The sequence below is a fragment of the Orbicella faveolata genome, unplaced genomic scaffold (assembly GCF_042242905.1).
Source record: "Orbicella faveolata isolate gen_17 unplaced genomic scaffold, um_ofav_v1 contig_36, whole genome shotgun sequence".
NCBI lineage: Eukaryota > Metazoa > Cnidaria > Anthozoa > Scleractinia > Merulinidae > Orbicella > Orbicella faveolata.
The window spans coordinates 10,845,906-10,863,709 of NW_028301565.1; the positions used below are offsets into that span (position 1 = coordinate 10,845,906).

At 40.1% G+C, this 17,804-nt stretch overlaps 1 protein-coding gene across 1 annotated transcript in view; it reads left to right on the top strand.

The window, feature by feature from the left end:
* Window positions 1-17,804, top strand: part of LOC110066368 (uncharacterized) — a 28,835-nt gene that overhangs the window by 7,402 nt on the left and 3,629 nt on the right. The window contains exons 3-5 of the mRNA XM_020773597.2: window positions 131-520; window positions 800-1,078; window positions 7,365-7,664. Coding sequence (XP_020629256.2) covers window positions 131-520; window positions 800-1,078; window positions 7,365-7,664 — 969 coding nt within the window. The remainder of the gene's footprint in view (window positions 1-130; window positions 521-799; window positions 1,079-7,364; window positions 7,665-17,804) is intronic.

Genomic DNA, 17,804 nt, shown 5'->3' on the forward strand with positions numbered 1-17,804 from the left:
CCAAGTGTCAAATTTTTCATTTGCCATCTCTCTAAGATTTTTCAATTTTCTCATTAACTGCTTGCTTGACAGAGAATAAGATGTTGACCATTATTGAGACCATATTTTTGTATCATATTTTTTCAACTAGAGCACATCATTGGCACCTCAAATCAACCATCTGAGCTGTCATATGTTTCACAATCGGGGGAAGGCAATCCTGATAATGACAAAACTAAGGCAAGAAGTAGTGGGGATGGTGAAGAGGAAAGAATTCAATCACATTCACAGCAAAGAACTGTGACAAAAGATAAGGAGCAAAACCCAACTAGCACTATGTCTGTTGATCCTAAAAATGATGGTACTGAGGGGAAAGAAGCTTCCATCAGTGGAGGAGCCAGCTCAAGTACACCTCAAAAGCCTGAAGCCAAAGCTCCTCCTATTTCAAGGTGTTACAGTGCGCAAGCAACCATGACACCAAAAACAATGAGGAAGTCACAAAAGTGCTACAGCGCAATGCCCCCAATGCCTCTGAAATCAGGTATTAAAACATGTTTACTATAATGATGTATTTAAATGGTTTAACATCTCACGTAGGCAAATGGTGACACTGGTAAACCAGAGAAAACACTTTACTTCTGAGGAGATGCTCACTACAGAAATTAAAACTGCAGAGATTCTACTTCACTCATCACGACTAAGTGACCAGGAGGTGTTACTTAAGGCTAGACTGTGCCAATTGAATGCTGCTCAACAGAATTGTAAAGATATAGAAATGGCTAATAAACATATTGACTATATCTGCTAACTACTATTTCAGGGGCGCTGGTTGGAAATGAGGTGATGGATAAAGCCTATGTTATTGATGCACTCAGTCGAAAGCTGGACCCAACTAACAAGGGTCTTCAGAACTGGAGGCACTTAGCCCAACTTAATGATGTGTCTACAGACCTGGAGTCACAGGAACGTCATTCTAGATCTGAATCAGTGTTTAAAGTGTTAGCTGCATCCAATCCAAGCCTTCCCATTGGAACATTTAGACATCATCTTGAAGATCTGCAAATTAATACAGTGAGGGATTACATAGCGTGCCTTGAGGGTAAGTGCTGTATATAATCAAACAGGCTCAGTTTCAGCCGAGTGGCTCATAAGGCCTGCATTAATCTAAGGTTATCTTCATAGCATGAAATGGTAATTATCATGTCTATACTCCCTCTGGATGGAATACTAACCAATTGCAGGGTTGCCCCCAGTATTCAATTTGCTGGTAACCATTTATACTCCTATGTGGAGAGGCACTGCGAGAGTAAATTATTATGCCCAAAAGCAGTATACAACCAGCACTCAAATCTAGAATGCTCTATCTTTGAATTTACCATACTGACCACAGGGCCAAGCAATTTAATTGACTCAGCATTTGACTTATGCAATCAATTTTTTAAAAACAGGTTGCTATTTAACAAGGGCTTTTATCTATTATGTTTGACAGCCAGATATTGCTACACGCTGCCTAAAGCTTAGTATACCTGAAGAAAATACTACTTAAATGGGGCTTATTTTCGTCTCTACCTTGGAGACCCAGGGTTTATTTCAGAACCTGCATTTAATCAAAAAATAAAGTATATCAAACTAAAGAGAATCTCAAGGTTAGTTTCCTAGAGTAGAAAGACACCAAGCAAAGTAAAAGTGCAACAGAAAATCACAAAGGGAGACGGTGAGCAGAATGGCATTTGTGAAAGGTGTCACTTTGCTTGCTTAGAGGCCCAGGGGGGGGGGGGTACTCCCTTATATGGGCTATATAGGTATGTGCAGCCCCAAAGGGTATGTTTTTGCAGCTGTTTTGGTCATAAATAGGGTATCGATTTGAGCTGATTTTGGCCATTTTGGTCATAAATAGGGTATGGTTTTTGCACTCTAGCCTTGATATGGGTATGTTTTCAAAAAGAAGCCACTTTTCATCATTATCAAAAAGAATATCAACAAAAGCCCTCCACAAATTATGTTTACGGTAATTTAACATTGGTCTGAACTAGGGAACTTATTATAACGCAGGTCTGAAACAGGGTTTTGATTTAAGGGTTAGGTCATAAATAGCCCTCCACAAAAGCTCTCCACAAATTATGTTTATGGTAATTTAACATTGGTCTGAACTAGAGAACTTATTATAATGCAGGTCTGAAACAGGGTTTTGAATTTTTGGTCAGGTCATAAATGGGGTAGGGAATATCGCAGATTTTGGTCATAAATAGGGTAAGGGTTTTGGGAAGCGGGCTGCACACCCCCACCCGATTTTTCTGGGAGTATCCCCCCCCCCACCCCAGGCTTAGAAGGGGGACAGAAAAAATTACAAACCAAGATAAAACAAGTGAACCCTTACATAGTCAGTAGTTTCAGTTGGTTTATTAACCCAATTAAGGCTAAAGTTGCAAATTATAGCATCTCAATAGGGATAATGTCAAAAACAACTTTGAATGTATATAAGAACTGATGGTGTTAAACACTGGGGAGTTGGAACTGTCTGGGTTAGATATTAGTGACGTTTCCATCAGATCATATTTCAGAACCTTGTGCATCAGTTTTACCATTTGTCTGTGTGCATGATCTGTTGTTGCGTTTGCGAAGTTTGTTGCGTTTATTGCGAAGTTTTGGATCCATTTATAACTACTCAGGCATACAGAGAGGACAATCGGTAAGCATGTTTTTACCTTTCTTAGTTTCATTTCGTCGGTTTATTTGTACTTTAGTTGTTTTTGCCTTTTCCTGTGTTGGTGTGTTTATCATATCCGATTATTGTTCAGCTTTGTCATTTCGTGTCGCTTAGACTAGATATTTTACTTGTATTTTAGTTTGACGTTTTTGAGCATTGGATTATTGTAATAAAGATAATCGTTGGAATCAACACGAAGTCTAGTGCTCTTGATCAGTGCTTCGACATCCTTCAATTTGTAATTCTTAACTTGCGGTAATCGCGCCTGGAATCAGTTACAGGAGTAATGAAACCCGCCCGCGTCGCCACGGTCTACCCAAGCCAGGATGGTCAAGTCCGCAAAGTTCAAGTGGCTCTACCAGATGCCTGCCTGGACAAGAAAGGAAGGAGGTCAGGACCCATACGGTATCTGAAGAGACCGGTACAGAAACTGGTACTTCTTGTGCCATCCCCTGAGTAAAGACCGGAGTAGTCCTGGCCGAGGAGCCTGCTGCCAACCATGAACTGTGACATTAATTTTCATGATAAATATAGCTTATGAACATTGTAGACATTGAACATTAGTTAGTTACATAAACAGCGATTAGTGAAATATCTGGATATTTCAGGGGAGCCATGTAATGAACACTATATCGAGGCTTCTCTAATTAAGTGAGTAATCTTAACTCTTTCTGATTCGCCAATTTGTTGTTTAGCAATGACGTCATCCGTTTTTACACGTGGATGAATATAGATAGTGTTAGCAACATATTCCCGCCAGTAGTTCAAGTTTCAGTTATCGTGCGTGCACAGTACGTGTTTTCAAGTAAATTAAGTTTTAAGCTACCCTTGACTATTTAGAGTGCAAGCGGGAACCGATGTGTAAGTACAAACTATTTTCTATGCTTGCTTTTTAGTATAAGTTTCAAGTTTTGACGTTTTTTAACCTTAAGTACCTTTAGTCTCGGTTTTTTTATACAACAGCCTATTGTACTAAGTCCAACACGTGGCAGAGCCCCAGTTTTCAAAGTTTTTATTTCATCTTGTTTTTAGCGATAGATCTTTATAGTTCACACTCCCCCTAGCTTAGGTTTCTATTTAGCAACTTTCCTATAAGAATCTCTGGTAATTCAGTTAAGTCCTTTCTTTGCTAGTAAATTCCCACATCGCTTTCAGAGGCGCTCACGCAAGCACGTTTTTATCACATCGTACAATTTTATTGCTTTCAAGTTTTTAGAGTGTTGTCATTTATTGTATTAGGACAGTTAGCAGTATGCGTATCTGCTTGGGATCACTGATGATTTTAATTGTATCTTTACTGAGAAGTTTGACTGGAAGTATTGTCATATCGCAGTTATGATTGGAATGTTCGCTATTATTGTTTCGTGACTCTTGTCATCTTGTAATCTTCTATTATCTAGTAATTAGTTTATTCATTACATTATATTTCAGTTTACGTTCGATTATCATCAATTAAATCACCGTCAATCACAGCTTCGATTAGTAAAGCATCTCCCACACACGCTAGTCTCATCGCGACAAGTTGTCTAGCAAGTGACAATTCAGCCTTTCAACAGTCGCTGTGAACCTGACGTTACAGTTCCCATGTCGTAGGTTGTGGCTAAGATCCCCATAAGATAGTAATATGTCATAGACAGGTACACTCTGTGATGCTATTAAAAGTGTCCTCTTATTATACTAGAGCAGTTTTTGTCTTCAGTAGATTTTTGATGCATTCCACAAGAACTTACACTCTATATTTGAATGTTTCTCAAACATCTTGGGTGCTTAACAGAGTCAATTCAAATTTGCTAGGAATTGCATCTCAAGTGTCACTGTTAGAGAATACTGCGCAAGCCCAAAAGAAGGTCAGCCTTTAACATTCATTCTTTTACTGGATAAGAGCCATCCTAAAAAGTTTAACATCAGTAGTTTATGTTTATTTATGTTTATTTCACCACACTGATTTTGGCCTATCACATAGGCCCCAATTAGTCTAAAATAACCAAAATTTAGGGCAACTTTGAGTGAGCCAACTTCCAAAAACTCATGTTTTAAACAATAATTTTTGTCCCCTAAGTTCACTGAAATATATTAGATGTCATCCACTTAAACACTACAGTTTTCACATGGTGCCAAGTATCGCCCCTGAAATGTTAATGAACATGACCCAAATGATAGCCAAGCCATTTTCAGCAGGTTGATTTACAAGAGTGCAGCAGTTTATTTCCAGTGATACATTTTAAATTTCTGATAGCCTTTTGCACTGTTTTCAATATCCAGTTGCTGTCATAAGGGACTGGGTTTTCATCCAGTGTTTTGAAAGAGGAACTGAAAAATCCCAAAATGGGTAAAACAATTTTATTGAAAAGGGCAAAATTTTAATAAGGATCAGCTACATCTCCATGACTGCCAGTTATACGAAATCAGGACACTCAATCAGGAAGGATGTTTGTGGACATGAAGATCAGCAGGAAACGTATTCAAGCATTTCACATAAATGTAACATTAACCATGCCTTTATCTTAGGCATGGCTGGTAAATATGGCCTCTATGCTGCATGCTGTCTAGTGAGTATCAACTGATTTGATTTCATTTTACCTAGCTTCTATGAAATGAGTGCTGTCTACAACTGCACTAATTTTGCAAGTTTACTGTTAATGTTAGCTAACATTTCTGACATGCATTTGTTTACCTGCTGCTTATAACTGCCATTATTACCACAATTTCAATTATACCTTTACAACCCACAGATGTATATTTCATCTCTTTTATCCAATCATACTTGAGAATTCCTGACCTATCTTGTAGCCATATGAGAACACTCCCAACTCCTCCCCTTGCCATTCCCCAAAAATAGTTCAACCAAGGTTCAATATATTTTCCAATCAATAGTCAGGTGAAAGTTACATCCAGTAACTTGATTTCAGGTTACTCCAAACTATTTGCGGGCTACTTTTACCAAATTTATTTTTTCTTAGCCTACCTTAAATATTGAACTTTAATTATAAAGTTCAATATTTAAGGTAACATTTTCCCAAAAATGAAAATAAAATATTACAACGCACACGAGTTACTGAGAAAAAGAGATTGTTTGATAAAAATCAAAACCCGCCAAGCTGTCATAATCCCTAAAAGGCATGGACTCCTAAGAGATCTTTTTGAAGCAAATGGCTTTACCTGGAGATCCTATTTCAATTCAATTTAGCATTTGTTTACACACAAGTAGTGGGATATCTGTATACTAGCCATATGGCTAAGCAGGCTTTTAAACCCGATAACATGTAAGAAATCGCTATTGAAAATGTTCCTGCAAAAAAGCTCCTGTATCAAATACTTTCCATTTTACTGGACACAAAATTTAACCCACAGATTTCATGTTTGTCATTATGCCTCCTTGAAATCGTGCATCAGCACCTGCTACTCAGTTTCTTTTTGTTTTGTTACCCATCGCTTTCCTTCCATTTGTTGACTACCAGCACCAAATTTTTTTCTGAGGACGTCCGCAAAGGTTTGGAGCAACCTTAAGACACTCTACAACAAGGGAAGGAATCGCTAATGCCACGAAGCATTTCAAGTCATGCTTCACCAGTTAATGTTGCAGCCTGTTAAAATAAAACCCATACTTAACATAATATAAGAGAATTTGATTCAAATTCATATCATTTTCAACAGGAGAATATTGAAAGGAATATTTCTTCAAATTTAACTTGAAAATTCAACCAGCGCACTCAGATACTGTTACAGCAGACTGACGTAACAGTGCATCATGAGATAGAAACAGTTTATGGTATCTGACAAGCTTTCCTGTCGACCATTGACAACACGGTCTAGGCAGGAAGATCCCACCCATTTGGCAGCAACATAGATTTAAACTGGAAAGCAGAATTGCATTTCATTTTAAAAACTGTTTTTAAAAATTTCCGTATTTTATTTTGTAAAATAGCTCAGTCATACTAACTTTATATTTTTTTTCTTGCTCCCCAAAAGTAATGAGCCCCAAAGGCTGCTAATTCTGAAAGTAACGAGGTCCGTTACTTTCAGAAGTTTATGGTATGTCTGAATGTGTAATTTCAGAAGGGCCATCTTAGTCATTAAGTAAAAAGGATGGTTAGCACTGACAACACTACGTTACTGAGTAGAGACCCCTCTCTTATCTTTTTGATGTTTACTAGCAATATATCATTTAACATTTAATGTCGTTCAAAAATATAACCCTACCCCTCCCACATGGGATTTTTGGTTTGAACCTGCTCCCCCTCATCCCTCTGGAAATTTTGGAACTTTATGGTTTATACCTTCTTCTAAAAATTTTGGTTTTTGAGACCTCCCTCCCCCTTGGAATTTCCAATAACCCTTCTTGGGGTGGGTAATGGATATTTTTTAAAACCACACAATGAACATGGATCCTTTTACAATTGGATCCTTTTACAATCACAAACCTATATATATCAGGACACAGTTGTTTTTCTTGGAATGTTTGCTGCTTGATACTTTTAAACTGACTTAAACTTAAGTTGAATACATTATGTATTTCTATGGGATGGGATCAGGGCACATAAGTGATACATACAGGCCCATAGCAATGAGGTCAAATACTGGTATATACTGGTAGTCCTTAGTTGTGGGGTTTAAAACAAGGGAAGGACTTGTCCATTAAAGTCAACAACACCTTCAATTATTTGTTTTCTCATTTCAGACCATGAGACAATTGAAACATTTTTAGAAGCAACAGACCCCAGCACCCCACGCAAAGTTTTCAACACACTAGATCTTCTAACTGATGAAAAGTGGCAAAAACTGGGCATTAAACTTGGATTTGATTGCAACGACCTAGAAGCCATAAAGACTGATTGTGCAAATAAACATCAAAACCCTGCAGGAGATGTAATGGAACTGATTTACACAAGAAATCCGACAATGACAATAGGTCAGTTTAAGAAAAAGTTGATCAACATCAAAAGGACTGATGTGAAGAATAAATTGGACCACCTAGAAGGTAAGTATAAGAGGTAGCAATTCTAATTTGTTAATTTATGATTAAGTTGAAGATATCATGGAAGAATAAAAGCTACAGATTTTCTCATTTCTTAGAGCCAACAAAATCAATAAGGTCACTCTGATCAAACAGACCCATCAGTGGAAGAAAGTATTCAACATCCTTACAATTAGAGCTAATTAGAGCAATATTTGGAGTAGGTTTCCCCTTACGGCTGAAAAAATTCCCTCACCCACCCCCACCCCCTGCACATCTCTGGACCTGCCTCTATAGATTATCCATGAAAGGGAAGTGTCTTTATTGTAGAGGTGTCCACAGCAATGAGTTTGCCTATATTCAATTATCAATGGTAGGTCCCCCTTGTGGCTGAAAAAATTCCCTCACCCATGCATCCTCCCTGAAAATCTCTGAACCTGCCTCTGTAAATTATCCATAAAAGGAAGGTGTCTTTATTATGGAGGTGTCCAAAAGAATGATTTTGCCCATATTTACCATTGGCTGTGCTGATGTAAGCTTAGACTTCATGAACAGAAAGCTGTATCTGGTGTTAAAACCGAAAAGTTAAGCTGATTTTCAATGATTTTGATATAACTCTCCCACAAGACAGCACCATTAATGACAAAACATTACTGATCTGGTTAAGTAACTTATGGTAAGCCTTACAAAAACTTGGCTAGCTACTTTAAAAGATCCCATCTTGATTTAATATTGTTTGTTTGTATTTATTTTGTTATGTTGTTCTTGGTAGTGATCAGTAATTCTTGAGGATTGAGCAAAAGGCTTTACACTTCGATGAAAAATTAATCATCAACTTCAATGAAGTTGGTGTTTGACCCTTTGCAGAGAAAATGCCATAAATTTTCAAACAAGCGGGGTTTAAACCGGAATTGTGTTGGAAATTCTATGTACATTTTGTGGCGTTTAATTCTTGATGAAGTACAGGGCTGTCACTAAGGGCCGTAACCCGTAACACCTGTTACGGCTGAGTTCACTCGATGTTACGGGTGAAGATGTCGATGGATGGTACGAACATGCTACACTTACTGAATTTATTTTTAAACATTTCCCTGTTGAAATAAACATAACTGTTTCTTGGTGTCTTACCTCCTTGGTTCTACTATTTATATTTTACCCTGGAGATGAACTTTCAGTTTGCTTAATCGTCGTGAATTACATTTAGACGCCATTTTAAGCAGCAAAACTTATCTCGCAATGCGCTGCTCCTGCCTTTTGAGAAATTCCGCCGACCGATGTAGGGTGTTGTCCAGGCTGATCGATCGTGTTAGGTCCCACGCGTGTGTAGAGAAAGTTATGTTTTAATATGAATAAGAGAAAAGAACCCACGTCAAAACAGCCTGGGATCGACAGATTTTTTTCTAAATCCCAACGGACCGATGGAAATGAGGAAGCTCACAAAACAGCTGGTCAAGGCGGTCGACAAATACCAGCGATCACAGCTTCAAGTACTGCAAGTACTTCAGCCACATGTGGGCAGCCTGTAGAACTGAGTATTATGCTACAAAGAGTGGAAGAAAAATTTCCCGATTCTAGAAATGGTAAAGCATTTCATTCTTATTACCACTGTAACGGAAAGAGATGTTCAATGTCTGATCCAGCTTATTTGAGTTCCTCTAACGGTAAGATAGCTCGGTAATGTAGAGATGTTATTATAATTTTTATTTCCGGTTTCACTCCTGTTTTATGCATTTGACCATAATAACAAATTATTATAACTGTTAGCAAACATAAAACCATATTGCTGATTATGGACTGTCATTTTTTTTTTTTTTAAACAAGGAACACTCAGGTCTGTTGGAGATATTTCATAACTTTATTCATTTGATCTCTGTAAATTAAGGTGCATGAATTTGAAATTATGCACTGTGAAAAACAAACAGTACTAAAATAAGGACCACTTGCATAGGTTGATGCCACAAAGATGCTATTTCACTATTTGCTGATGATGTACTACAACATATTATCACTCTGCTTTATCAGCATTTTTGATTGAAAAATTGCCATTTTCATGCCCTAGAAAGCAGGAAAATGCATTTCTAGGGGTTTCATGCTCAAAAAATTTCTGGGGGGGGCATGCCCTCAGACCCCCCTAGATGCTCAGGCCCTTTCGGGCCTTCAGAATGTGGCCGTGGGCCACGTATTTCACTGCTATGGGTGATAACTTACATGCAACGGCTGCTTGAAAACTTAATGACAGCCCTGAAGTATATTTATAAACACCTCCAAACACCACATGCGATCCAACATTATTAAAGTTTCATGAGGTAAATAATAGCTTAAAATTCTACTATGTTTGTACTCACAATGCGAGCTTACTTAAACTAAAATAATACTACTGGTAACATTTGCAAGAATAATCTGCAAATAAGTTTAATATTTAGTGTTGGTTTGAAAATTTGTGGAAAATAATCTGCTTCGATTCTTAACTCATAATGCTTAGAGAAACTCTGCACTTAAAACGCAAAAATGCCAAAATGAAAACGCAATGCAAACCTGTTATAATTCTTTGTTTATAGATTAACCATTGCCAGAAGCATATCACCTCGAAGCTACGAGGTGATATGCTTCTGCCATTGGCAGGCTTTTAAAAACAGAAGAGGAAAACATACTGCTCCCAAACAACTTATTCTGTTTACTTCATGCTTCACTATTATCGTCCGCCATTTTGAATTTTAAGCACCCTATCGTTTTTTATTGTTTGATCGAGCCAATCAGGAGAGACCTTGTAAGAGCTGCATACTATCTGTCTAATTATGATCTTTCATTTAAAAAAATTTCTATGATAAAAGATTGAAATTTACCGTTGAGACCTGTTAAGTTTGGAAGAGAATGCAAACACCTAGTCTAAATTTCAGCCGTCTCTTCTCCCTTACCCACGAGGGGGGGCGCGGGAGAGAAATGGAACAACGGCTAGAGCTCGTCACGGCCAGTTACGGCCGGCACAGGCGTCAATGGGTTCATTTCTTCCCAAGAACATCCTGTATCCTGAGACGTTTTCGCTGCTGTTGTGGTTTGAATAAGGTCCCTACTGTTGTCGTCTCTAAAAAGTCACGATGTCGACGTAATAAGGGAGAAGAAACAGCTGAAATTCAGACTAGCAAACACCGGGTGTTACGTTGTAAAGTAAGAATTTTAAACAGAAGCGAATGACAAATTTTACCTTTCATAAGTGATTTAGGTCCAGGTCACAGCAATAAAGGTGGTTAAAAATAAAAGAATAAGAAAACGGGTCAAAAAGTTGCACTATTCTCGACCCCAAAGTTCTTCTCTTTTGCGCATGACGGGGGAAGAGGTTGGTGTGTCGCACAAGGTAAGTACGTCATGTATGGGGACATATATTGTACCGAAATATATGTTTCATATATGCTTTATATGCTTGTCTTACTTGAGATTCTTGTCTTACTTTAGGTGTTTTCCTTACTTGAGGTGCTTCCCTTACTTGAGGTGCTTTGCTCGCTTGAGGTGCTTTACTTACTTGAAGTCCTTTGCCTACTTGAGGTGCTTTGCGTACTTGAGGTGCTTTCCTTACTTAGAGTGCTTTGCTTACTTGAGGTGCTTTGCTTACATGAGGTGCTTTGTCTACTTGAGGTGCTTTGCGTACTTGAGGTGCTTGCTTACTTGAGGTGCTTTCCTTACTTGAGGTGCTTTGCCTACTTGAGGTGCTTTGCGTACTCAAGGTGCTTTACTTACTTGAGGTGCTTTGCTCGCTTGAGGTACTTTACTTACTTGAGGTGCTTTGCGTACTTGAGGTGCTTTACTTACTTGAGGTGCTTTCCTTACTCGAGGTGCTTTGCGTACTCGAGGTGCTTTACTTACTTGAGGTGCTTTGCTCGCTTGAGGTACTTTACTTACTTGAGGTGCTTTGCGTACTTGAGGTGCTTTACTTACTTGAGGTGCTTTCCTTACTTGAGGTGCTTTGCTTACTTGAAGTGCTTTCCTTACTTGAGGTGCTTTCCTCACTTGTGGTGCTTTGCTTCCTTGAGGTGCTTTCCTTACTTGAGGTGCTTTGCTTACTTGAGGTGCTTTGCTTACTCGAGGTGCTTCGCCTACTTGAGGTGCTTTGTATACTTGAGGTGCTTTGCTTACCTGTGGTGCTTTCCTTACTTGAGGTGCTTTGCGTGCATGAGGTGCTTTACTCATACTTGAGGTGCTTTCCCTACTTGAGGTGCTTTGCGTACTCGAGATGCTTTACTTACTTGAGGTGCTTTGCTCGCTTCAGGTGCTTTGCTTACTTGAGGTGCTCTGCCTACTTGAGGTGCTTTCCTTACTTGAGGTGCTTTCCTTACTCGAGGTGCTTTGCGTGCTTGAGGTACTTTACTTACTTGAGGTGCTTTGCCTACTTGAGGTGCTTTGCGTACTTGAGGTGCTTTACTCACTTGAGGTGCTTTGCTTACTTGAGGTACTTTGCGTACTTGAGGTGCTTTGCTTACTTGAGGTGCTTTGCTTACTCGAGGTGCTTTGTTTACTTGAGGTGCTTTGCGTACTTGAGGTGCTTTGCTTACTTGAGGTGCTTTCCTTACTTGAGGTGCTTGACTTACTTGAGGTGCTTTGCCCACTTGAAGTGCTTTGCTTACTTGAAGTGCTTTGCTTACTTGAGGTGCTTTAACTTCTTGAGGTGCTTTGCTTACTTGAGGTGCTTTGCTTACTTGAGAATCTTTGCGTTCTTAAGGCTCCTGACGTACTTGAGGTACTTGACTTACTTGTGATGCTTTCCTTACTTGAGGTGCTTGACGCACTTGAGGTTACTTGAAATGCTCGACTTACTTGGGATTCTTGACTTACTTGGGGTGCTTTGCTCACTTGAGGTGCTTTGCTTTCTTGAGGTGCTTGACTTACTTGAGGTGCTTTGCCTACTTGAGGTGCTTTCGTTACTTGAGGTGCTTTGCTCGTTCTAGGTGCTTTGCTTACTTTAGGTGCCTTGCTTACTTGAGATGCTTTGCTTACTTGAGGTGCTTGACTTACTTGTTGCGGTTTGCATACTTGAAGTGCTTTGTTTACTTTAGGTGCTTTGCTTGCTTGAGGTGCTTTGCTTACTTTAGGTGCTTTGCTTAACTGAGATGCTTTGATTACGTGAGATGCTTTGCTTACTTGAGGTGCTTTGCTTACTTGGGGTGCTTTGATTACTTGAGATGCTTTGATTGCTTGAGGTGCTTTCCTTACTTGAGGTGCTTTGCTTGGTTGAGGTGCTTTGCTTACTTGAGATGCATTACGTACCGGAAGTGCTTTGCTTAGTTGAGGTGTTTAGCGTACTTTAGGGGTTTTATTACTGCTTTTTTCTTCATGCTCTAAAGATTTTTAATTCCGTCACCTTATTCACTAGAAATGCCACGCTCAGAGAAGGGTAAAAAGGGAGGAGCAACACAGTGTTATTGCTTCTTAATGACATCTTACGCCCTTTTGTGCTCTAGTTGTAATACATGGGCGCACGCTACATGTGTCGGTCTTACAAAGACAGCCGTCAAGTATATTACCTGGATTTCCCCGACTTCGCTCTGACATGCTCATGGTGTAATCTTTCATTCGCGAATGTGAATCTTTTGTTTAAATAGAGTTAAACACGCAAATAAACACTGTTATCAGGTTCGTCGATGGAAGGCAACGAAATTGAAGACGAATTATATGGTAATGATGTCCCTCTTAATCCCCAGGAGAGTTCGATTATTGCAGTACGAAAAAACAACTCACACAATGCTTTTGTAGCATACTTGAACATTAACAGCTTACAAAACAAATTTGAGTAACTAAACTTGCCGAATGGTTCTTTTAAAGCGCAAATACTAATGTATCTGAAACCCAAATTGACAGCTCTTATTTCGAAGAGCAGTTTACGCTACAAGGATACCATATGTATCGCAGAGAGAGAACCAAAGGGGGAGGTGGACTCATTACCTATTTTTCTAGAGCTATAAGACGCTGGAAGCTATTGCTGTTGAATGTACGATAAGGAGGAAATTAATAGTCTTTAGCGCTTAGCCTTAGTGTTCTGGGGCTGTGCACAAGCACCTCAAGCAAGTCAAGCATCTCAAGTTAGTCAAGTATCTCAAGTAAAACAAGCATCTCAAGTGAGAAAAGTACCTCAAGTGAGGAAAGCACCTCAAGAAAGCAAAGTACCTCAAGTAAGTAAAGTACCTCAAGTGAGAAAAACACCTCAAGTAAGCAAAGCATCTCAAGTAGGCAAAGTACCTCAAGTAAGTCAAGCACTTCGAGTAAGGAAAGCACCTCAAGTAAGCAAAGCACCCGGCTCAAGTATGCAAAGCACCTCAAGTAGGCAAAGCACCTCAAGTAAGCAAAGCACCTCAAGTAAGCAAAGTACCTCAGGTAAGGAAAGCACCTCAAGCAAACAAAGCACCTCAAGTGAGGAAAGCACCTCAAGTAGGCAAAGCACCTCAAGTAAGCAAAGTACCTCAAGTAGGCAAAGCACCTCAAGTAAGCAAAGCACTTCAAGTAAGCAAAGTACCTCAAGTAGGCAAAGCACCTCAAGTAATTAAAGCACCTCAAGTACGCAAAGCACCTCAAGTAGGCAAAGCACCTCAAGTAACTGAATTAAAGCACCTCAAGCACGCTAAGCACCTCCAGTAAGGAAAGCACCTCAAGTAAGCAAAGCACCTCAAGTACGCAAGGCACCTCAAGTACGCAAGGCACCTCAAGTACGCAAGGCACCTCAAGTAGGTAAAGCACCTCAAGTAAGCAAAGCACCTCAAGTGAGCAAAGCACCTCAAGTAAGCAAAGCACCTCAATTAGGCAAAGCACCTCAAGTAGGCAAAGCACCTCAAGTAAGCAAAGCACCTCAAGTAGGCAAAGCACCTCAAGTGAGGAAAGCACTTCAAGTAGGCAAAGCACCTCCAGTAAGGAAAGCACCTCAAGTAAGCAAAGCACCTCAAGTACGCAAGGCACCTCAAGTAGGTAAAGCACCTCAAGTAAGAAAAGCACCTCAAGTGAGCAAAGCACCTCAAGTAAGCAAAGCACCTCAATTAGGCAAAGCACCTCAAGTAGGCAAAGCACCTCAAGTACGCAAAGCACCTCAAGTAGGCAAAGCACCTCAAGTAAGCAAAGCACTTCAAGTAAGGAAAGCACCTCAAGTAATTAAAGCATTTCAAGTACGGAAAGCACCTCAAGTAAGCAAAGCACCTCAAGTACGCAAAGCACCTCAAGTGAAGAAAGCACCTCAAGTGAGGAAAGCACCTCAAGTAAGCAAAGCACCTCAAGTAGGCAAAGCACCTCAAGTAAGCAAAGCACCTCAAGTAAGCAAAGCACCTCAAGTAAGCAAAGCACCTCAAGTGAAGAAAGCACCTCAAGTAAGCAAAGCAGCTCAAGTAAGCTAAGTACTTCAAGTAAGCAAAGCACCTCAAGTGAGGAAAGCGCCTCAAGGAGGCAAAGCAACTAAAGTAAGCAAAGTACCTCAAGTAAGGAAAGCACTTTAAGTAAGTAAAGCACCTCAAGTACGCAAAGCACCTCAAGTACAAGGACGCAAATTACTTCAAGTAGAGAAAGCACCTCAAGTGAGCAAAGCAGCTCAAGTGAGGAAAGCACCTCGAGTAGGCGAAGCACCTCAAGTAGGCAAAGCACCTCAAGTAAGCAAAGCACCTCAAGTAAGTAAGGCACCTCAAGCACGGAAAGCATCTCAAGTAAGGAAAGCACTTCAAGTAAGCAAAGCACCTCAAGTAGGCAAAGCAGCTCAAGTAGACAAAGCACCTCAAGTAAGGAAAGCATCTCAAGTAAGCAAAGCACCTCAAGTAAGGAAAGCACCTAAAGTAAGACAAGAATCTCAAGTAAGACAAGCATATAAAGCATATATGAAACATATATTTCGGTACAATATATGTCCTTATACATGACGTACCTACCTTGCACATTCTCGTCGCCGCTGACCACGTGGTCAAAAGAAACAGAGGCGAACAGAGGTTAGGGGCACTTTCCATTCGACCAGAAATTCCGGTGTGAATTTATTTCCGGAAATTTCCGCGGGTTAATGAATTTTCCGGTTGACTGCAGAGTGGAAACAATAAGCCGCACTTTTGTCCGCTTGGAATTTTTCAATGACTTCGACGTTTTAAAGAACAGACCCCTGACACGTCGACATCCTGACTTTTAGACCACAACAGCAGGGACCTTATACAAACCACAACGGCAACGAAAACTTCTCAGGATACAGGATGTTCTTGGGAAGAACTGAACCCCGGGAAATGAACCCATTGACGCCTGTGCCGGCCGTAACTGGCCGTGACGAGCGTTGGACTCTGTTCTATTTCTGACGTCATCACCTTTGGCCAAAACTGGCTTCACTTACACTCAAATTCTGCAGGAGGAAAATATCTTTTCCCAGATCAGAGTGATTGGGTCAATAGCCCAATTTCAGCCTAAAACGATAGACCTCAACACGAGGCTCCGGGGAATAAACCCCACAAACTCTGTAGTTATTACCCGGGGCCACGTGCTGAGGTACTGTTTTAGGCTGAATTGCAAACTATTGAGCGTGGAATAAGCACGAAAATGCTTAGAAATTTGAGTGAAAATCTCGGAGGAGAATTTCCTTCAACTAAACTTGGATACTCCGTGGTAAGAATTTCCCGTCTCGATAGTGCTTACTTACTCGGGAATTCATGTAGCCTGCCTAGCAGCCGTTTCCTTTCCTTTTCCAGGTGGAGAGATCGAACAAGCGAGCGAGCAAGCGGGCGAGAAAAGGGGCGCACCTGGAATGAGCAAAAAATTGGAGAGAAGTGGGGCGGGGATGAGCGAGAAGGGGGAGTGGGTAAGGAGAAAAGGAATCGTTAACTTCGCTCGTCTACCCCCCCCCCCCGGCTCCTTATTTTTCGCACTCGCTTGTAGTTTCGTTCCCTTCGCGTGCTTTTTGGAAACGCCTGCTACGCAGGCTAGAATTCTTGAAGAAAAAGAAAAAATTAAAAACCGAAAGCTTAAGTCTTAGGTCTCAAACTTTGGATTTAAGCGCATCCTCAAGCAAAAATGTCATAAAACGCGATGCTAGTGGTAAGAATAAGAAAGGCATGTTTTCATGTTGCAAATTTCTTTTTGAGTCGATTGGAGTTAACTTAACTCATCCAAGCTGCAAATGTTTAAAACGTCTAAGAAATCCGTTTTGCCAAAAATCTCCAGGTTTCTTTGAACAGATATTTAACAATTTATTCGACGAGTGGGCGTCGGGGGATATCAGCTGGTAGATATATCCAACAAGCGCGAGTGGAATAATTGTTTTAAAAACGCGTTCACCTTCTATATTTGCAGATAATTGCTCAAAATACAATGATGGCTTCACTGAAACTCTTGACTTGCGTTATCCAATGATCCAGTATTTAACAAAACGGATTATCAAGTAGGAAAATTGTAAATTTTTAAACTTAGAATTGCCCCCTACAAGCAGATCCTCTACTTACTGTCTCGCAAGTGCAGGGTATGCTGCTTTTCATAAAAAAAAATATATAAAATTCGTTACCATTCAGTCAATAAAATCAATAATCTGGGATATAATAGATGATCGATGAATAAACAGTCTCTCCAAGAATTAGGTTTGTGCGGTTTTTCATTCGTGTGTTATTCGGAGGAGTGTTTCACGCAATATACAGAGCTTTGTATGGAGACGCCACGCTGGTGTCCATCCAGCTCCAAATGGGTACCAACATGGCGTCCGTAAAGTAGCAGAGACATCTGACGTTACGTTTTGCTGTTTGAACGAGAATTTATAACTCCAGAACTCCGACACATTGAAATGAATGCTTCCAGTACAAGAACAGTTCAGTTAGCAAAAACGAAAGCAATGACTCATCTTTTGATCTAGGCAACTTTGGTATCTGTAGTATCTGCAGAATACTAGCATCTGCAGAATACTTGATACTACAGCTACTACTATCTGTAGTATCAAAGTGTGGTACCTGTACAACCTATAGTAACTGTAATGGTTGTTGTCGGCTGCTGTAGTAGTCGTCGGTTTTATACCTGTCTTTCGCAGCCATAATTTATTAACCCGCAAGTTGCCTGAACCACCATTCACAGGAATCTTACATCACGAATGTAAAGAATGGTTACACAGGAATGTACTGAAGTCACTCCGTAGCCTAGTGCGCACGTCACTTTGGTCACGTGGACACGAGGCAAAATCGCGATATACAA